The 23212-nt window shown below is 43.7% G+C and overlaps 2 protein-coding genes across 2 annotated transcripts; both read right to left on the reverse strand.

The window, feature by feature from the left end:
* Positions 1–273: 273 nt before the first annotated feature.
* LOC138786448 (olfactory receptor 5V1-like) lies at positions 274–1218 on the reverse strand. The gene has a single exon (XM_069963435.1). The coding sequence runs from the start codon at positions 1216–1218 to the stop codon at positions 274–276; it is 945 nt and encodes a 314-aa protein (XP_069819536.1).
* Positions 1219–12532: 11314 nt separating this feature from the next.
* Positions 12533–13480, reverse strand: LOC138786449 (olfactory receptor 5V1-like). Its single transcript, XM_069963436.1, has one exon. The coding sequence runs from the start codon at positions 13478–13480 to the stop codon at positions 12533–12535; it is 948 nt and encodes a 315-aa protein (XP_069819537.1).
* Between the last annotated feature and the right edge of the window lie 9732 nt (positions 13481–23212).

Genomic DNA, 23212 nt, shown 5'->3' on the forward strand with positions numbered 1-23212 from the left:
ATTACTATTACAGCAATTATCACCTATCTACTGGCTAAATGACAAATCATAGATGAGTGGGTTTCACTGCTGCTGGGTCCCCCACTCATTACAATAACTGGGGATCCCTAGAGTGGAGTAGGAGCATACACAATGTTCCTCTCTTCAAAGTCCATGACACTGATGGACATAGCTAAGTGATATGCTCAGCTGTTTTCCTATATAAAATGTTCTGTGTAGTTTCATTCTTCTAATGTTCCATAATTACGAGCCCTTAGATGACCCTTGTTACTGCTATAGCTTTTGAATTGTATTCTCCATCACCCTCCTAGCAAACCTTTTAAAGGCTTCTTTCACCTCTTTATTCCTTAGGCTATATATTATAGGATTTAGAGTTGGTGTTATTACAGCATACAGAGTAGATACGATTTTATTTTTCTCTAAAGACTGGCTGGACCAAGGCCGGATGTAGGTAAAAATAACAGCCCCATAATACATAGATACAATGGTTATGTGTGATGCACAAGTAGAGAAAGCTTTGCGTTTCCCTTCAGCAGAACGAATCTTCACTATTGTGCTGATAATAAAAACATAGGAAACAAATGTTAGGATAAAACAGCAAATGCCAAAGATAAAATCCGCAGCAAACACTTCAATCTCATTTATATTGGTGTCTCCACAGGCAAGTTTAAGTAAAGCCAATATCTCACAGAAAAAATGATTGATCTTATTGTCATCACAGTATGGGAGCCGGAAAGTAAAATATGTCTGTGTGATTGAATTCAGAAAACTCACAATTGTTAGTGCGGCCGCTATATTAATACAGACCCTGCGACTGATTATCACTGCATACTGCAGCGGATTGACAATTGCTATGTATCGGTCATAGGCCATTACTGCAAGAAGAAGGAGTTCTGTCCCTACTGGCCAGAGTAAGAAGAACAACTGGGCAGCACACCCATAGAAAGAGATGACCTTAGACTTTGTTATGTAGCATGTGAGCATTTTAGGGACCGTAACTGATAGTGAGCAGATATCAAGAACTGACAAGAATCCAAGGAAGAAATACATAGGGGTGTTAAGACCACAGTCAGTACTGGAGAGTATAAAAATAACTAAGTTACCTGTAAAACCTATTACGTAAATTATAAGAAAAAGAATGAATATTGGTGTTTCCAGGTTTGGATTATTGGATAATCCTAAAATAATAAATTCAGACACTTGAGAATTGTTTTTCATATTTTATTGCCAATTAATCTGTAGTAGAATCAAAAGAAATATATATTATCACCTGAAATTCTACTAGAACAACTGTAATAAAAAAGGATATATATATATATATATATATATATATATATATATATATATATATATATATATATATACATACACATACATACAGTACTGACCAAAAGTTTCGACACACCTTCTCATTCAAAGAATTTTCTGTATTTTCATGACTATGAAAATTGTAGACTCATTGTTCACACTGAAGGCATCAAATCTATGAAATAACACATGTGGAATTACATACTTAACAAAAAAGTGTTAAACAACTGAAAATCTGTACTGCTGTATATTCTAGGTTCTTCAAAGTAGCCACCTTTTGCTTCGATTACTGCTTTGCACACTCTCTGCTTTGCATTCTCTTCATGAGCTTCAAGAGGTGGTCTCCGGACATGGTCTACACTTCACAGGTATTCCCTGTCAGGTTTAATAAGTGGGATTTCTTGCCTTATAAATAGGGTTGGGACTATAAGTTGTGTTGTTTAGAAGTTAGGTGGATACACAGCTGATAGTCCTACTGAATAGACTGTTAGAATTTGTATTATGGCAAGAAAAAAGCAGCTAGGTAAAGAAAAAACGAGTGGGCATCATTACTTTAAGAAAGGAAGGTCAGTAAATCCGAAAAATTAGGAAAACTTTGATAGTGTCCCCAAGTGCAGTTGCAAAAACCATCAAGTTCTACAAAGAAACTGGCTGACATGAGGAGCGCCCAAAGAAAGGAGAACCAAGAGTCACCACTGCTGCAGAGGATAAGTTCATCCGAGTCACCAGCCTCAGATATCGCAGGCTACCAGCAGCTCAGATTAGAGACCAGGTCAATGGCACACAGAGATCTAGCAGCAGACACATCTCTACAACAACTGGTAAGAGGAGACTTTGTGCAGCAGGCCTTCATGGTAAAATAGCTGCTAGAAAACTACTGCTAAGGACAGGCAACAAGCAGAAGAGACTTGTTTGGGCTAAAGAACACAAGGAATGGACATTAGACCAGTAGAAATCTGTGCTTTGGTCTGATGAGTCCAAATTTGAGATCTTTGGTTCCAACCACTGTGTCTTTGTCCGACGCAGAAAAGGTGAACGGTTGGACTCTATATGCCTGGTTCCCACCGTGAAGCATGGAGCAGGAGGTGTGATGGTGTGAGGGTGCTTTACTGGTGACTGGGGATTTATTCAAAGTTGAAGGCATACTGACCCAGCATGACTACCACAGCATCTTGCAGCAGCATGCTATTCCATCCGGTTTGCGTTTATTTGGACCATCATTTATTTTTTAACAGGACAGTGACCCCAAACACACCTCCAGGCTGTGTAAGGGCTACATGACCAAGAAGGAGAGTGATGGGGTGCTACGAGATGGTTTGGGGTGAGCTGGACCGCAGAGTGAAGGCAAATGGGCCAACAAGTGCTAAGCATCTCTGGGAACTCCTTCAAGACTGTGTCAGCAACGGCAAACACAACCAGACAGTGGGCCCTGATCTAATCCCACCCACTGTCCCTGCCTAATTGCCTCAGTCGACCCTAGGCGGTCGCGGACAACCACGAAGACGTTCCCTGTACTGAATACGTGGAACACAAAACACGACAGACGGACAAAACACAATAAAGAGTAGTCAACAAAGCCAGATCAAACCACACGGGCAACGCAGTACAGAATCGGCAAGCAAAGAATAGTCACAGGTCAGGCGGAGGGTCAAGAACACGAGAAGACAAGCAGAAAGGGATATAGGGAAGGGAACGCTGGGACGGAGCAGGGGAGCTGGGACTAAAAGAACTAATAGCCAGCGATACCCTGCTGGCAATACAAACACTTTATACTGGACCAGGAGCCCGGACCAAAGGCTGATTGGTCCGGCCTCCTGAGTCCAGTCTCACTGCAGCTGGTGCACTGCAGGCTGAGCGGCCGGGCGACCTGTCACTCAGCCTGAGTGCAAGACACTTCAGCTGCGAGCCGGCCGGCCGGCTGACGATCACGTGACACCACGGCGTCCCCGGTTGCTAGGGACGCCGTCGGGTCTCCGTGACATCACTCGGCTCCGGCGGGCGGAGCAGCGGCGCGCTCCTGAGCCGTCAGCCGGAGCCGAGCTAGAGGAAGACGCCGCTGGATCCGGACAAGGTAAGTTCCTGACACTACCCCCCTTCTTATGAGGGGCCTCAGGACCCTTATCCATTGGCCCGGGCTTAGACGGATTTTGCGTATGGTATAGTCGGATCAGTCGAGGAGCGTGCACGTTCCTAAGTGCCACCCAAGTACGCTCCTCTGGTCCATAACCCCTCCAGTGGACCAAATACTGTAATGATCCCTGTACCCAACGTGAATCTAGAATTTTCTCCACCTCATACTCCAATTCACCCTGAACGACCACGGGGGCAGGAGGAGGTGATGGAAACACCGGCGGTACATATTTTTTTTAAAGAGCTTTGTGAAATACAGGATGAATTCTAAGAGATGCAGGTAATTTAAGTCTGGAAGTAACTGGATTAATGATTTCCACTATAGTATACGGCCCAATGTATTTGGGCGCCAGTTTTCCCGATTGTACCCTTAATTTAAGATTCCGAGTAGAAAGCCAGACCTTATCACCCACTGCATATAGGTGGCCAGATATGCGTCTTTTGTTAGCGAATTTTTGGTAGGACTCTAACTTTAACCAAGCTCTGATGAGCTTGGGCCCAAACTGTGCCCAGTTTAGAAAAGATTGTCTCAGCTGAGGGATTGACAGACTCTGCAGAGTGAACGGACGAATACCTGGGATTGAAACCATAATTACAAAAAAAAGGTGACATATTAGTAGAACGTTGTTCATGATTGTTGATATTCGGAAATTCGGCTAGAGGAATGAAATCGGCTAGAGGCTAGAGGAATGAAATCTCGCCATTTATCCTGCGTATCAGCTATGAAACATCTCAGGAATTGTTCCAAAGACTGGTTGGTTCTCTCAGTTTGTCCATTCGTCTGAGGATGGAAAGCCGACGAGAAGGACAAAGAGATTCCCAGCTTCCCACAGAACTCCCTCCAGAATTTGGCCACAAACTGGACACCTCTGTCGGAAACAATATTCTCTGGGACACCATGTAACCGCAGAATATGACCGATAAACAACGTGGCCAATAAACGAGCACTAGAGAGTTTACGCAGGGGAACAAGGTGACACATTTTGGAAAATCGATCCACCACTACCCAAATGACAGTTTTACCCCTAGATACTGGTAAGTCGGTAATAAAGTCCATAGATATATGTGTCCAAGGTCTCGTAGGAACCGGCAAGGGATGCAACAATCCCTCCGGTGGCCTACGGGGAACCTTGGACCTAGCACAGACCTCACATGCTTCCACAAACGATTTGACATCTCGGGCCCAAGTTGGCCACCAGAAATGGCGCGAGAGCAAGTATTTAGTACCTGCTATCCCTGGATGACCTGCCAACACGGAACTATGGATCTCTTCCAGGACCCGGAGGCGAAGGTTCGGTGGCACAAATAGGAGGGAGTCAGGAGTGTTATGGGGGGCCAAATCCTGAGATTCAGCCACGAGAGTAACCAAGTCAGGTTGTAAGACAGACACCACAATCCCTGGTTTCAAGATCGTATCGACCTGTTTCTCAGGAATGTTCCCTGAATCAAAACTGCGAGAGAGGGCATCAGCCTTAATATTACGAGAGCCAGGTCGATATGTGATCTCAAAGTCAAACCTAGTAAAGAACAGGGCCCATCGGGCCTGACGTGGAGAGAGTCGTTTGGCAGTATCCAGATAAATGAGATTCTTATGATCTGTTAACACTGTGACTCTATGTTTGTCCCCTTCCAAGAAATGCCTCCACTCATCAAATGCCATCTTAATAGCCAATAATTCTCTATTCCCAATATCGTAGTTGCGTTCCGCTTGGGAGAACTTCCTCGAGAAGTACGCAACTGGCCGAAGCTGAGTAAGAGTGTCAGTTCCCTGAGATAGAACTGCTCCCACCCCCACCTCGGATGCGTCCACCTCAACAATAAAAGGGCGCTCGAAGTCGGGTTGGGCTAGTACTGGAGCTTCTGAAAAACATTGCCGAAGGATGTCAAATGCCTGTATTGCCTCTGTGGACCAGTGTACCAGATCCGCCCCTTTCTTAGTAAGATCTGTGAGGGGTTTAGCTATAACTGAGAACCCCTTAATAAATTTCCGGTAATAATTAGCGAAACCTAAAAACCTTTGTAAGGCCTTCAGGTTACTAGGTCGTTCCCATTTTATAATGGCCGCTACTTTAAGGGGGTCCATACCAAAAGAATTGGGGGTGATTCTATAACCCAAAAACGAGACCTCCTGGATATCGAATTGGCACTTTGACACCTTGGCGTAAAGATTATTTTGTCTCAGAAGCTCCATTACCGTGCGGACTTGTTTTACGTAGGAAGACCAATCTGAGGAGAAAATCAAAATGTCATTGAGGTAGACAACTAGAAAACGTCCAAGGTGCTCACGGAAGATATCATTAACAAAGTGTTGGAAGACCGCCGGGGCATTGCATAACCCAAAGGGCATAACAAGATATTCGAAGTGGCCCTCTGGGGTATTGAATGCGGTCTTCCACTCGTCACCTTCCCTGATTCTGATTAAATTATAAGCCCCCCGTAAATCAACCTTGGAAAACCATTTAGCGCCCACAATTTGATTAAACAAGTCTGGAATCAACGGTAGGGGATGTTGGTTTTTCACAGTGATCTTGTTTAGTTCCCGGTAATCGATACAAGGCCGGAGACCCCCATCCTTTTTGCCTACAAAAAAGAAGCCAGCACCCATGGGAGAAGAAGAAGGACGTATGTGGCCTTTGCGTAAACTGTCCTTTATGTATTCTCGCATGGCTTCTCTTTCGGGGCAGGACAAATTGAATATTCGACCTCGGGGGTATCTGGAACCGGGAACTAAATCAATGGTGCAATCATACCGTCTATGAGGTGGCAACCCATCCACTGCTTGTTCATCAAAAACATCGGAATAATCCAACAAAAATTCGGGAATCTCTCCCTCCGCCGGGGAACACCCAGCAAGGGAAACTGCGATACAATGTGATGCACACCCAGGCCCCCACCGCACAAGTTCCCTTTTGGACCAATCAAAAACCGGGTTATGGGCATCCAGCCAGGGTAACCCCAGGATAACATCAGACGACAGATTATGCATAACAAGAAAATCCAGGTTTTCAACATGGACAGACCCTACTTTAACTTCCATGGAAGGGGTCCTATACCGTACATCCCCCTGTGAAAAGGGAGCAGAGTCTGCTCCAGTGACACCAACTGGACGCTGGAGCAGCAAGGGACATACCTCTAAGCCTGAAAAAAACATGGGGTTAATGAAATTGGCTGAGGATCCAGAATCGATCTGGGCATACCCACTAATACATTTACCTCCCAACACCAAGGAAATGGGCAACAACAGTTTATTTTTGAAGGATACCTGAGCGCCTGAGAGACCCCCTCGATAATCTCTCAGGCGTTGAAGTTTTCCGACGAAGATCTTGGCTTGTTGGGACACTGCCGAACCTGGTATCCTGTCTTTCCACAGTAGAAGCACAGCTTATTCTGCAGACGATGGGCTCTTCGGGCCTTGGCATCGGTGGAGTCTACCTGCATCGGCTCCTCGAAAGGGGGTGAGACAGAAAGGGGAGGTTTGGAGAACGGAACAGGAGAGATAGGGGTTTTGTGATGGTCAGGAGTACCCTTCTCCCTTTGTCGATCCCTTAGTCTACGGTCCACTCTGATCGCTAATGTCATGCTCTCTTCGAGCGAGACGGGAGTGGGGTATGCTACTAGCATGTCCTTCAATCGGTCACTAAGACCCTCCCGAAACTGAAACCGGAGGGCTGGGTCGTTCCACGTGGAGAGACAGCTCCACTGCCTGAACTCAGAGCAGTACTCTTCCACTGGACGGCGACCCTGTCTTAACCCAGTTAGCTGACGTTCGGCATTGGCTGCACAGTCCGGGTCATCATACAGCAATCCTAGTGAACCAAAGAACTGGTCGGTGGTCCTTAGGTTAGGAGAGTAAGGGGGTAGAGAAAAAGCCCATTCCTGCGGGGGTCCTTGGAGGAGGGACATGATAATACCCACTCTCTGGGTCTCATCTCCTGAGGAGCGTGGCCGTAACCTAAAAAACAATTTGCACCCCTCCCGAAAAGTACGGAATTTACTACGGTCCCCCGAAAACTTATCAGGGAGCTGGACGGGTGGTTCGGGAGGTAATGGGGAGGTTACAGTGAGCTGTCGTGATGTCGTCTCCTGATCCTGGACTCTCATAGCAAGTTCTTGGACCATAGTATTAAGTTGCTGCATTTGGTCCACGATATTGGACATGGCGGTCCTGTCGTCCATGGGGCAATGGGCAGTATTTGGGCTGGCTATTCTGTCAGCAACGGCAAACACAACCAGACAGTGGGCCCTGATCTAATCCCACCCACTGTCCCTGCCTAATTGCCTCAGTCGACCCTAGGCGGTCGCGGACAACCACGAAGACGTTCCCTGTACTGAATACGTGGAACACAAAACACGACAGACGGACAAAACACAATAAAGAGTAGTCAACAAAGCCAGATCAAACCACACGGGCAACGCAGTACAGAATCGGCAAGCAAAGAATAGTCACAGGTCAGGCGGAGGGTCAAGAACACGAGAAGACAAGCAGAAAGGGATATAGGGAAGGGAACGCTGGGACGGAGCAGGGGAGCTGGGACTAGAAGAACTAATAGCCAGCGATACCCTGCTGGCAATACAAACACTTTATACTGGACCAGGAGCCCGGACCAAAGGCTGATTGGTCCGGCCTCCTGAGTCCAGTCTCACTGCAGCTGGTGCACTGCAGGCTGAGCGGCCGGGCGACCTGTCACTCAGCCTGAGTGCAAGACACTTCAGCTGCGAGCCGGTCGGCCGGCTGACGATCACGTGACACCACGGCGTCCCCAGTTGCTAGGGACGCCGTCGGGTCTCCGTGACGTCACTCGGCTCCGGCGGGCGGAGCAGCGGCGCGCTCCTGAGCCGTCAGCCGGAGCCGAGCTAGAGGAAGACGCCGCTGGATCCGGACAAGGTAAGTTCCTGACAGACTGTTAGAAGACCATTTCAGGTTACTACTGCTTGAAGCTCATTAAGAGAATGCAAGAGTGCAAAGCAGGAAACAAATCAAAAGGTGGCTACTTTGAAGAACCTAAGACATATTTTCAGTTGTTTCACACTTTTTTTGTTAAGTATATAATTCGACACGTGTTATTTCATAGTTTTGATGCCTTCAGTGTGAATCTACAATTTTTATAGAGATGAAAATACAAAAAACTCTTTGAATGAGAAGGTGTGATAGACACATAGACAAACACATCATATGCATCTGCTCACATAGTCATGTTTGTGTTAGTCTCAAACAATGCTATAAAGACAAGAAGCTATTTTTCTGTCTTCCTGTGAATAACAAGACAAGGTGGATTATAATGCCAAATATGACCATATTAGTTTACAGATACAAGAAGTTAAAAGGTCTTCCAAATAGATATTCTGTGATGAATTATTATATTCCTTTCTAGAATTAAGAGTAAAAGAGAGATTCGGGGGGGGGGGGGGAGGGGGACGCTTTCTGGTATAATATGTTGGGAAATACAATGTGGTTGAAAGATAAGTGCACAGAACCACTCACCTATTGGAGTTGTGCACAGATATAGCCACAATTCTATATAGCGCTTCCAGGAATCGATGCAGCTCACCGAGGGTCACTTTTGGCTAAAAGGCAAAGTGTACAGCATGCAGAGAAAAATGTCTCCAACCTGGACCAGGCTTGGACCAACCTTATGACGCAACTGATTGTGTTCAGTAAAAAAACGCCACTAAAACCGATATATGTGAATTAGCTAATGTTACTCAGATGCAGTTTAAAAACTATAACATTTTTTATTCTAAAGAGAGGTAAAATGCGTTTCTGCTCCTGAAATAACTGTGTAGCCTTCATCAGGTAACTCTGGCAATGAAACTAAAATAAAAATGTTATAGTTTTTAAACCCCACTTACCAAGTACTATTAGCTCATTCACATGGAGCAGTTTTGGTGGCATTTCTTTACTGAACACAATCCGTCACGCCATCTGGAGGGACCCCTTCCGCAAGCCTGGTCCAGGTTGGCAACATCTTTCTCTGCTTTCTAGCATTAAAATGCATACAATACCTATTTTCTTTCTATCACCTCTGTAATGGACATTGTCTGCAATAAATATTGTCAATGGTAGAACTCAGTTAATAAAAAGACGAGTAAGAGCCTAAAGGTATCATATGCGGGTAAAACATTTTTTTATATGGAACCTCATATTTTGAATTTGTACCTTCTACTGTCTATGTATGAAGGAACATCAATGTTTTGTACATATATTTATATCTATATTAAGAGATTAGACAATGCTTACTAGGGAATATGATTTTTCTTTTTTTTTTTTTTTTTACAAATTAGCAGATGAAAAGCCTAAAAACAAACAATTAGAAAACAGCCCTTGGGTAAAAAAAAATTAACATGATCTTGTAATGGTTAGCTAGGCACAGTAATTCTCTATGCCTTCAATTGATTGTATAGAGGGGTTTTAAAATAAAGGTAACATTCTACGTCTCTCTTTTTTTAATCCACCCCTCTTTGTGCTGTTTATAATACTGGAGTGTCCCCTTTAGGCCCCATGGATGGAAATCTGCTGCCTCTGAATCCATCAAGACTCTCTTGGGGAAGTCAACACCTTAAAGCGAATGTACCATCGCCCCAGTGGGAGTAAACCCCCGCCCTTCTATGATGCGGCTCCATGCCGATCACACGAGCATTGCATACATACCTTTAACAATGGTGTGTGAACCGGCATCTTTGGTAAAAAACATTCTTTATTCCAAGATGGCGGATTTGTGACACTGTCTGCCTCTGCTCCTTCCAGCCTCAGCCCCTTTTTGGCCACTGCTTTGTTTTCACGTCTTATGCAATGATTAACAGCTGGGCTGAGGCTGTGCAGGGAGGGTGGAGATAGTGTCAGAGACCCACTTTGTGACACTGTCAGCCTGGAATAAAGAACCAAAGATGCCAGATCACACACCATCGCTGAATGTATGTATGCGGTGCTCATGTCATTGGTATCTGGAAAATGGCAGTGTGGATATATGCATATGCCTGCTGTCAGTTTCCCTTTAACATGTCTGGATGTCACTAGCTACAGGTCTATTGAAGTTACCAAAAATGTATTCAATTACATGATTCATGGAGAGCACAAAAAGCTCACAAGAAAAAAATTGCTGCATTTGACACCTATGTATAGCTTTAAAGGAACCGGTCATAACTTTCCTGCCCTCTAAACCATTAACCATCAGGACAGTCCCTGCCACTCCAGCCTTCACTGGGTATGAGTATGAGTATCAATCACAGCTGATGGGTTAGACAGAATTCACCAAAGACTGCAACAATTATTTGTATTTCAGGCAGCATGAAAGTGGTTAGGATGGGCAGATTACCATCAATTCAAAAAAGTAAAACTTTACCAGCACATTTAAAACATGTACAATCCAAATAGCTATAGATATACGCTAACATTAGTAGCTCCCATGGTCCCCATGGGAAAAAGGTAACAACATCCAACAAGGTGTTTAAAAAAGTTTATTCTTCCAATGTATGAGAGGGAGTATACCTTTTTTAGCTCACTATTTGCTCCAGTATTGGGGTACTCGAAAGCCACATACAGTAGTGCTCAAGTTAAAATGATAGTCTCCATCCCGTATGTTTGGCTACTTTATTTAGTCAATAAAGATGTGGAGAAGAGGCTGGTACATCCTGCTATGTCACAGCCATGTTACATGCAAGCATAGCAGTGATTGGTTAGCCACATCAGGTGACCTGGGTGTATATAGACCCAGGTCTCCTGATGCTCAAGTCACTTGCAGTCTGTTAGCTGACGGGGAGAGCTGCTGAAGCAGCGACAGAGCTAGTGTAGGGCATAGGGCCCTATTCCACAGTAACAATAATAGGCCGGATCAGCCTCATTTGGCCCGATTCGGCTGATTATCGTTCGATGAAATAGAGAGAACGATCAGCCATGATCGTGTCATCGGCTGATCGCTCATTTAGGGCCAGACCTAAAATCATTGTTCTATCGCTCTATCTTCAGAATGGCCGGTCAGCTGACGGAGCACTCAGCCAATCACAGGCCGGGACCGCCGCGGCCTGTGATTGGCTGAGTGTGGCCTGTCAGCTTACCGGCCATTCTGAAGATAGAGCGCGCGGGACCCGGGGATGAAGACAGCGCGGAGAAGAAGCCTGGGTAGGTAATGTATGATGCTGCAAGGGCTGCAAGGACATCGGTAACGATCATCGGGCCGTGGAATAGGCCCAGTAAACGAGCGGCGATCTAGCAGATCGCCGCTCGTTTACATCGTTGATCGGGCCCTCCTCGGCCCGTTGAATAGGACTCTTAGTGTGGTTTGTTTACAAAAACACCCAATAGTCCCTTTTAGGACTAGTAGTCTGTCAGTGTGGGAAAAAAAGAAAACATATTCCTTACACTTGTTGTCTGTTAGCTGACAGGGGAGTTGCTGAAGCAAGGACAGAGCAAGTGGAGGACTTAAAAAAAAAAAAAAAACAGCCTCAAGTCCTTTTCAAGTCTGACAGTGTGTCTGAAAAATAACATATTCCATACAATACACCAGCATTAAACTGAAAAGTGATAATGGTATACAATAGCTAATAATAGTCAATAATCTAGTTCTCTCCTGTGCTTGGCTCCAATACTGCATGTATGAGTAATACCAGGAGGTGTTGCAGGAGCAATGCCAGGAGGTGTTGTTGGAGTAATATCAGAAGGAGTTGTAAGGGTAAAGCCAGTAGGTGTTGCCAGAATAATGCCAGAAGGTGTTGTAAGGGTAATGGCAGGAGTTGTTACCAGAGTAATGCCAGGAGATGTTGCCAGAGTAATGCCAGGAGGTGTTGAAGGAGTAATACCAAGAGGTGTTGCAGGAATAATGCCAGGTGGCGTTTTGGGATTAATACCAGGTGGAGTTGTGGAAGTAATTTCAGGAGGTGTTGCAATGTTTCATAATTACAAGCCCTTAGGGTGCGTTTACACAGAAAGATTTATCTGACAGATTTTGGAAGCCAAAGCCAGGAATGGATTTAAAAAGAGGATGGATCCCAGTCTTTCATTTACGACCTGTTCCCTGTTTATAGTCTGTTCCTGGTTTTGGCTTCAAAGATCTGTCAGATAAATCTGTCTGTGTAAACGCAGCATTAGATGACCTCGTTACTAATATAGCTTTTGAATTGTATTCTCCATCACCCTCCTAGCAAATTTTTTAAATGCTTCTTTCACCTCTTTATTCCTTAGGCTATATATTATAGGATTCAGGGTTGGGGTTATTACAGCATACAGAGTAGATATGATTTTATCTTTCTCTAGAGATAGGCTGGACCGAGGCCGAATGTAGGTAAAAATAACAGCCCCATAATACATAGATACAATGGTTATGTGTGACGCACAAGTAGAGAAAGCTTTGCGTTTCCCTTCAGCAGAACGAATCTTCACTATTGTGCTGATAATAAAAACATAGGAAACAAATGTTAGGATAAAACAGCAAATGGCAAAGATAAAATCAGCAGCAAACGATACAATCTCATTTATGTAGGTGTCTCCACAGGCAAGTTTCAGCAAAGGCATTATCTCACAGAAAAAATGATTGACCTTATTATCATCACAGTATGGGAGCCGGAAAGTAAAATATGTCTGTGTGATTGAATTCAGAAAACCCACAATTGTAAGTGCGGCCGCTATATTAATACAGACCCTGCGACTGATTATCACTGCATACTGCAGCGGATTGACAATTGCTATATAGCGGTCATAGGCCATTACTGCAAGAAGAAGGAGTTCTGTCCCTACTGGCCAGAGAAAGAAGAACAACTGGGCAGCACACCCATAGAAAGAGATGACCTTAGACTTTGTTATGTAGCATGTGAGCATTTTAGGGACCGTAACTGATATAGAGCAGAGATCAAGAACTGACAAGAATCCAAGGAAGAAATACATAGGGGTGTTAAGACCACAGTCAGTACTGGAGAGTATAAAAATAACTAAGTTACCTGTAAAACCTATTACGTAAATTATAAGAAAAAGAATGAATATTGGTGTTTCCAGGTTTGGATTATTGGATAATCCTAAAATAATAAATTCAGACACTTGAGAATTGTTCTTCATTTTTTATTGCCAATTAATCTGTAGTAGAATCAATAGAAATATATAAATTATCACCTGAAATTCTACTGGAACAATTCTAATAAATGAAATATATATATCTATATCTATATATATACCTTTTGCTATCAGAACACTCAAAAATCTTCAGTTATAAAATAGTCACTGGGTGTCCACACATAGACAAACACATCATATGCATCTGGTCACATAGTCATGTTGTGGTAAAAAGCTAGTAATCTCAAACAATGCTATAAAAACAAAAAGCAATTTTTGTTTCTGTCCGTGCATTATAATGGATTATAATGCAAAAAAAGACCATGTTTATCCACAGATACAAAAAGTTAAAAGAATTGTCTACAAGAAATATTGTCACTTGTAAAACACAGTTAATGAAAAGACGAGCGAGGGTCTGAATGTATTAAACATAGGTAAAATATTTGTAATATGGAACCTCATCTTTTGAATTTGCACCTTCTACTGTCTATGTATAAAGTAACATCAATGTTTTGTACATATGTTTATATATACATTAAAAGATTAGATAATGCTAACTAGGGAATATGATTTTTTTTTTTCTTTTCTTTATGGAAATTAGCAGATGAAGAGGGAGATTAAAAACAAACCATTAGAAAACAGCCCTTGGGTAAAATAAAATTAAAGTGATCTCGTAATGGATAGCTAGCCATAGTAATTCTCTATGCCTTCAATGGATTGTATAGAAGGGGTTTAAACAAAAGGAAACATTCTATTTGTCTTTTTTTAATCCACCCCTCATTGTGCTGTTTATAATACTGGAGTTTCCACTTTAGGCACCATCAATAAAAATCTGCTGGTCTGAATCCATCAGACCAGACCCTCCTGGGAAAAACAACACCTTAAATGCTTTGTTATGTTCTGGTAGCCCCCGACCCCTCATCTAAATGCAGGGACACACGGATTACCCCCCCCCTTGTTTTTTTCCCAGTATATAGTGGTGTAGGGACAGATTTGCCCCCCCCCCCTTTTCCCCCCTTAAAGTGGTTTTTACCATTGCTAGAAGATTCTCTGTGCTGTGGGGGCTGGCAGCTGTTGGATCGTTAGTTCGAGCAGGAACTGCTGAACCCAAGAGGAACACTTTGTGATTAGCTGACGGCGCCTGAGCGGGAATCCGGATTTGAATTTACGGAGATGTCTCTCACTCGCAGCTCAGTCACCGCTGATTGTCTGGAGGAATACGCTTACACTCGCCCACCCTGTATTAGTGACTTTGGAGATTGTTGCGGACTTTGTAGTGGGGTTTAATCTCCCAGTTTATTCAGGTACAATAGGAAATTGATGATGGACATTTTATGTTGCTGTTTTTAATAAGATGGTTATTTACTGCTTTTAAATAACTTGTAACCCTTATGAAGTACCGCAGCCATAAATTATTGCACAGTTAAAGGTCTCTGTGTCATATTTTTAGGTTTAAGGGGGATGGGGCTTGCAATTCCATGTAGACTGTTCCTAAGCTATTTTTGCAATGTAGTAGGGAACAATGTCCTGATGAAAAAGGCCACTGTCTACCAACTAGCATATATGATGTAGAGATGTGTGATGGGAGGAAGTGGGTGTCAGGACGGGATTCAGAAGCACAAGACAGAGTAAAGCCCTGTCACGTGAACCAGCCAAACTGTCCCTGCCTTTTGGAGTTGTCGGCTCCTTAACAGGCCGGCCCCAACCAGAAGACTGAAAACTACTCTGGATAAGGTGCAACACAAAGACAGAAACAAGAAACAACAAAATAAGGCAGGGTCCACTAATTGGGTTGGTCACTAACGGTCGTTACAGTACAAGATCAGAAAACATGAGAATAGTAAGGGAGTCAAAGCCAGGAATCAGTATACCAGGGAAATCAGCCAGAATCAGGATACAATAGCTAGCTTGTGCACACACTAGGAGCCTCTATAGCATGCAATGAGTCACAGGAATAGACACATACTTAAGTGTCACTGTCATTGTAACTTTCAAAACTTAAATCAACAGTAGATGTGAAATAAAGCAAGTTTGCCATATACATTCATTATTTTTGTTGTTATCATGCTGTAAAAAAGAACTGTACTTACCAGAAATCCAGGTCCAGTCTCCTGAAGGCAGATTTTCTGACTTGTGCTGGTTTAAAAAAGAGACTAAACACAGAAATTCCGGCCAGTACAGAGAGTCATGGCTCAATGTGTCCATCAATCACATGACTGCCTTCTCTCTGTGAGCACTCAGATGGCCTGGGATACACAGGACTTCCTGTTTTCTGACTGTTTCCTGAGTCAGAAAACAGGAAGTGCCATGTTTTAAATGATAACAAAATAAAAAAAAAAATGTAAATTGCATACTTGCTTTATATCACATCTACTGTTGATTTCAATTTTGAAAGTTATAATGACAGTGACACTTTTAGGGAGCTGAAGTCCCGGCCAAAAACATGTGGGGAAGAGACTGGGACAACATTAACCCATCAGGACCTTCAGCTGTGCAACTTGTAGAAATACATATACTTATAAGAGAATAATAGAAGTGCTTGCTTGAAAAAGACTCAGGTTAGAGTTGAAACGTCGCTGTATGTGATTGGGTGAATAAATCATCACTTTACACTATTGGAGTGCCGTCCTCTTCTCTACAAATTGGTTATACTTATAAGAGATACTGACAACTAGTGGCAAAACTGCAGAGGTACCTTCATCACCACTTAACCTAAAGTGAGAAGCTTTTTGAGAAGTGCAAGGGAGAGACACAAAACACCCGTGGTGGGATAACACATAACTTTAAGAGAACTGTTCAGTAAAGTTTACCATTCTTTAACTACCCCTGAATCTCTGTGTTTAGGTTTCATGTTATCACACCGTAGGAGAGGGAACTAGGAACACTTTAACAGGTGTGTGCTAGGACCTAGGAAGAGCTATCTACTAGTGATGAGCGAGTACTAAAATGCTCGGGTGCTCGTTACTCGAGACAAATATTTCCCGATACCCGGGTGCTTGTTTCGAGTAACGAACCACATTGAAGTCAGTGGGAAACCCGAGCATTTTTGCAGGGGACCCAAGCTAAGCAGAGGGAAGGTCGTGTGAAAAAACGTTCAACCTCAAAAAATGATGGAAACACCACAGAAATGGACAGGAAACAGCAGGGGCAGCATGCATGGATGCCTTTGAGGCTGCCTAATCGCACCATTCTGCCAAATTCTGGGCAACAGCCTGGTTAAAACAGAGGTATGAAGAGAGCATATGAACCACCCAAAAAAACTAAGCCTTTCACAGCATGGCAGTGAAAACACAGTGAACCATTAAAACAGAGGTAGCATATGAACCACCCCAAAATTTAGTCTAACACAGCATGGCAGTGAGAACACAGTAAACCATTAAAACAGAGGTAGCATATTAACCACCCCAAAATTTAGCCTGACACAGCATGGCGGTGAGAATACAGTGAACCATTAAAACAGAGTTAGCATATGAAGCACCCCAAAATTTAGCCTGACACAGCATGGTGGTGAGAACTCAGTGAACCATTAAAACAGAGGTAGCATATGAACCACCACAAAATTTAGCCTGACACAGCATGGCATTGAGGACACAGAGAACCATTAAAAGTAAGTGAGGTAGCAAGTGAGCCTCCCAAAAATTATGCCAGACACAGCATGGCGGTGATAACAGAATGATGAAGGTAGAAGAGGTAGCAGGTGAGCCTCCCAAAAATTATGCTAAAAAAAGCATGGCAGTGAGGACACAGAGAACCATTAAAAGTGAGTGAGGTAGCAAGTGAGCCTCCCAAAAATTAGGCCAGACACAGCATGGTGGTGATGACAGAGTGACCAAGGTAGAAGCTGTAGCAGGTGAGCCTCCCAAAAATTATGCCAAACACAGCATGGCGATGATGACAGAGTGACCAAGGTAGAAGTGGTAGCAGGTGAGCCTCCCAAAAATTATGCCAGACACAGTAGGGCGGTGATGACAGAGTGACAAAGGTAGAAGCGATAGCAGGTGAGCCTCCCAAAAATTATGCCAGACATAGCATGGCGGTGATGACACAGTGACCAAGGTAGAAGCGGTAGCAGGTGAGCTTCCCAAAAATTATGCCAGACACAGCAAGGCGGTGATGACAAAGTGACCAAGGTAGAAGCGGTAGCAGGTTAGCCTCCCAAAAATTATGCCAGACACAGCATAGCGGAACAAGAATTGGCTGTTGGCTGAGAATTGAAGGAGGAGGAGGAGAGGATATACCATGAATCCTTATGTTGAGCTGCTTTCCCCGGGTGGACAGTTGAATTCAGGTGAAATCCAGGCTTTGTTCATTTTTATAAACGTCAGCCTGTCAGCGCTGTCAGTTAACAGGCGGATGCGCTTATCAGTGATGATGCCACCAACTGCACTGAAGACCTGCTCTGACAATACACTAGTGGCAGGGCAGCCCAGCACCTCCAAGGCGTAAAGCGCCAGTTCGAGCCACGAATCCAGCTTTGCAACCCAGTAGTTGTATGTAGCAGTGTGATCGGGAAGGACGTTGGTATGGTCAGCAAGGTATTCCCTCATCATCTTTCTGAAGGCCTCCCCCCTACTCTGTCTAGACTGAGGATGGTTGACATAGTCTTGCTGGGGTGCCATGAAACTGTCAAAGGCCTTGGAGAGTGTTCCCCTGCCCCTTGACAAGCTGCCTGCTCCACCCCTCCTCTCCCCCGCTCTTTGGCCCACAAAACTACGTCCTCTGGCGCTAGTGGTGTCAGATGGGAAGTAAATTTTAAGCTTAGGCACCAGGGTCTGTTGATATTGATTCACTCTCATACTGCGTTCCTTAGAGGGAATGAGAGTGGAAAAGTTCAGTTTGTATTGAGGTTCCAGGAGGGTGAACACCCAGTAATCGGTGTTGTCAAAAAGAATTTTAACCCGAGGGTCACCGGAAAGACAGTCTAACATAAAATCAGCCATGTGTGCCAGGGGCCCAACACGCAAGAATTCCCAAGAATTCCCTCTCTTCAACAGGCTTACTCTCAATTTCCTCCTCCTCCACCAATTCCTCCTCTTCAGGCCATACACGCTCAACAGCTAAGGTTGGAGCATGGGTACCCTCTTCAGTTGCGGTAGCAACCCTCCTCTACTTCTTGCTGAGAAACCGACGTCAGGGTGGTCTGGCTATCTAGCGGCGGATGTTCTTGCCCCGTCTCCTGAGGCGAAGGCAAAGTCTCAGACTTCAGGCTGAGCAAGGAGGTTTGAAGCAGACACAGCAGCGGGATGGTGAGGCTGATGATGGCAGCATCGCCACTGACCATCTGTGTTGACTCCTCAAAGGGGCCCAGTACCTGACAGATAGCAGACATCCATGTCCACTCCTCATTGTAGATTTGAGGAAGCTGACTGACCTGACTACCGCTTCTTACCGAGGTTGACATATGGCATTCCACAATGGCTCTGCATTGCTGGTAAACCCTGGCTACCATGTGGAAGGTGGAATTCTCCCGCGTGGGCACGTCGCACAGCAGTCGGTTAGCTGGCAGTTGCAAGCGCCTTTGCACTGCCCTAAGGGTGGCAGCATTTGTGGTTGACTTGTGAAAATGCGCACAGATGCGCCGCACTTTGGTGAGCAAGTCAGCCAAATTGGGGTAGGTCTTAAGGAATCACTGCACCACTAGGTTGAACACGTGGGCCAGGCATGGTACATGTGTGAGGCTGATGAGTTGCAAAGCCGCCACCAGGTTCCACCCATTGTCACACACAACCATGCTTGTTTTCATGTTCCGTGGCGCAAGCCAAAGATCGGTCTGCACCATGATGCCCTGCAACAGCTCCTGGGCAGTGTGCCTCTTGTCGCCTAAGCTCAGGAGTTTCATCAACGCCTGTTGGCGCTTACCCACTGCAGTGCTGATGGATCTAGTGCTCCCAAATGGAGGTGATGTGCTCATGGAGGTTAATAGAGAGGAGGAAGAAGTGTCCATGTGTCCGTGGTTAGGTGGACCTTGTCACTGACAGCTTTGGTCAGGGCACGGATGATGTTATCTGACACTTGCTGGTGTAGGGCTGGGACGGCACACCGTGAAAAGTAGTGGCGGCTGGGGACAGAGTACTGAGGGACAGCCACCACCATGAGGTTCCTAAAAGCCTCTATCTCTACCAGCCGATAGGGCAGCATCTCCAGGCTCAGCCGTTTTCCTATGTGCACATTTAGGGCTTGTGCATGCGGGTGAGTGGCTTGTATTTGCGCTTCCGTTCAAAGGTCTGTTGTAGGGACAGTTGAATGCTGCGCTTGGACACCTTGCTGGAGGGTGTAGAGCATAGTGGAGGTAAATATCTCTTTGATGGTATTTATTTCTTGATTTTCCACTGTGAATTTACTATTCTGCCTGTTATACGCCCAGTGCCCAGTACATATGAATGTATATTACCAGCTAGCGCTTATTTATTCAAAAGGGTTTGTCTTATTATGTAATGTAAACTACTCCCTTCCACCCTATGTTGGGGATATGTATTAGCTTCTAGCTCTTACTATATGTATTTTAGTGAAATTTATTCTTTTGCAATATACTTAAATAAAAGACATTATTTTTTGTAAATTTTGGTCTTGCATTTTTTCTCTTTTTTTGGTGTTTCTATATAGACACCAGTGAGACCACTGCTTTTAAAGATTGGTGGTCGATAACCTAGACCCCCTTGCCAACTCCTGAGTCTGAGAAATAGTGTAATCATGGTCTCATTGTCTTATGATACACAAAAACCTTATCCTTGTAATGTAAGAAGCTGCAAACCTGTTACCATATTATGACTACAAACAGGATACAGATACCCACAAAGCAGAGTATAAGATTGCCAGGGCATTAACTTGTATTACATCTAATGTTGTGTACCTGATTTCACTAAATGTCCTGCTCAGGGTCTTGGAGAAACTGGACAAAAACCTAAAGCAAATATGAGGTCCTATAACTACTCAAACAAATAGCATGAAGTTTCACAGAAGCTTTAGAAGTAGTAGAGGGACTCATTTTGAAATATATCCTATACTCTACTCACTGAGAATTAAGCCAACAATGTTTTATGCATCACTGGCTTACTGCTAATAGATTTGCTGGTCTGGGCACTCTGCTTGTACATTTTTACCTCCTATGTCAGAAGACATAGAAGATAAGGTATAACAAGTTTATCACCACGGTCCCGGAGGCTGGGGTCCCCTACTGATCCCAAGATGCCATGCATGCTCTGCCATAATTGTTAATTTTCTATGGGACTATTCATTCTTTGTGTTCACCCGCCCCATAGAGAACCACACATATGTGGTGTGCACTATTCATTCAAACAACAATTATGGAGCTGGTCACAGCAGGAACAGTTGGGGGATTAAAAACAGGCTTAGAGAAATTCTTAAAGGGGTTATCCAGCGCTACAAAAACATGGCCACTTTTTTTCTAGAGACAGCCCCACTCTTGTCTCCAGCTTGGGCGGGGTTTTGCTGCTCAGTTCCATTGAAGTGAATGAAGCTTAATTGCAAACCGCACCTGAACTGGAGACAAGAGTCGTGTGGCCATGTTTTTGTAGCTCTGGATAACCCTTTTAAAGAACATGCATATGTAGAAATATAGAATTCTTGTTCATGGTTACCTCTTCCCCTTCATTCACCTTTGACACATCCTCAGACCTCCATGAAAGGAAGTCCAACAGCATCAAAAAAATTAACAAAAATCCAACAACTTTACTGCATCTCCAAGTATGTACAGTAAGAGTCCACCAACATCGATAGAAAGACAGACTGAAAATAAATCATTCAGATTAGAACAATTCCTAACTAATTTTTTGCTAAAGGAACTGTGATTGGTTGCTATAGGACCTGTTATTGCTTGCTAAAGGAACTGTGACTGGTTGTTATAGAAGCTGTGATTGGTTGCTATAGGAACTTTAACTGGTTGCTATAGCAACTGTGATTTACCAAAAACAAATTGAGTAATGTAGCAAGTAATCTTTATCACACATAGTTAAAATAAGGAATCACACACTAAAAAATGGGGAGGCAGTCCTGGATGCAAAGAACACCGGATAAAGTGAATAAAGTGAATAAAGTGCATGTACAGTATAAATGGCCTTAGCCTAACAACATTAGTAAACCATTTTCCACCCCTACTTCAGACCAGATAGTTACCCATAAATGAAGTAGCAGATGGGCTTTCCAGTACCCACCACCCCAGTGCACAATCTGTACCCTTCCTCCGGGGTTCATCCACTACTATAGCAACCAATCACAGTTCCTGTAGCAACCAATCACAGAGCTTATAGCAACCAGTTAAAGGTTCCTATATCAATCAATCACAGCTCCTATAGCAACAAGTCACAGTTTCTACAGAATTTCCTATAGCAATCAATCACAGTTCCTATAGGAACCAATCACAGTTATTATAGCAACCAGTCACAGTTCCTATAGCAACTGATCACAGCTCTCATTTGAAACGGAGCTGAAAAAACGTTGTGTGAACATAGCCTATAAGTGTAATAAGTGACCACTGGATTGATTGTATTTTCACTCATTTCTTTCTGGTTCTTCTTGTATTCCGTGTTATTTGAAAACGAAATGCTAATAGTATAAATGTACCCCCTTTGGTAGCAAAATTTTTAAATATGATGATTTAATTGCAGGTCATTTGAGTATGCTTAGACTTTATATTCCCAAGTTACAATTCCTATGACTCTCAAAGGCTAGTGTGGATAAATATATATAACCATTATTATACTGTGTACACTGTGAGAAATGTTCATTTAACACACAAGGTACTTTCAGAGAAATTCAAAATGAGATTTTTTTTTAAAATGTATTTAGTCCGTTAGAAAGTTTATGGGATACATGTATCATTTACACTTGATTATGGAGGCAATCTCAAAAGGAAAAATATGCTAAATCATCCGAAGAAAATTGGCTCATGCCAGGAGGAAGCACAGAATTTTGTACAGTACCTTAATGGCAACACCATGAATCTCCGTTTCACATCAGAATTTAACCCCAACTCTATAGCCTTCCTGGATGTTTCTTTACAGTTTAAGGATGGTAAAATCAGCACTAGCCTATACCGTAAACCTACGGCGGCCAACGGCGTCTTGCACGCCAAAAGTAGCCATCCCCCTCATACAACGAGGAACCTTTCCATTGGGGAATAAATTCGTTTAATTCGGAATTGTTCTGATAACGAGACTTATCTACGGGAAGCCAAGAGTCTACAGGATAGACTTTTAGCGAGGGGCTATAAACCACATGTTATAATAAGAGCTAGAAATATAGCCGAACAAAAAAACAGATCTCATCACCTACAAGATAGGGCACTAGACGGACCCCCCAGTATGCAATCCACCTCTAAATCTATAACCTTTTCCACCAACTACAGCCCACAGTTCAAAGAAATACGCAGCATTATAAATAAATACATTCCACTGTTATTTGCTGATTCTAAGTGTGAACAGGTCCTTAACAATGGCATTAGATATGTAGCACGCAGAGGATGTACTTTAGGCAATCTCTTGTCCCCTAGTGACATTGCTGCAAAGGATACCAATGTCCAGAACTGGCTGAATATAAAAGGTTTTTTCGGCTGTGCGGTGCCACGCTGCGGCACATGTGTGTACACTGTCAAACAAACTTCTGTTGTGTCATGTGCCACAGGCCGCAGTTTTGGGATTCGATCCTTCATAAATTGCAACTCTACACACACAGTGTATGTTGCTCACTGCACTGTGTGTAATTTGCAATATGTGGGATCGA

This window comes from Dendropsophus ebraccatus, chromosome 3 (assembly GCF_027789765.1).
Source record: "Dendropsophus ebraccatus isolate aDenEbr1 chromosome 3, aDenEbr1.pat, whole genome shotgun sequence".
NCBI lineage: Eukaryota > Metazoa > Chordata > Amphibia > Anura > Hylidae > Dendropsophus > Dendropsophus ebraccatus.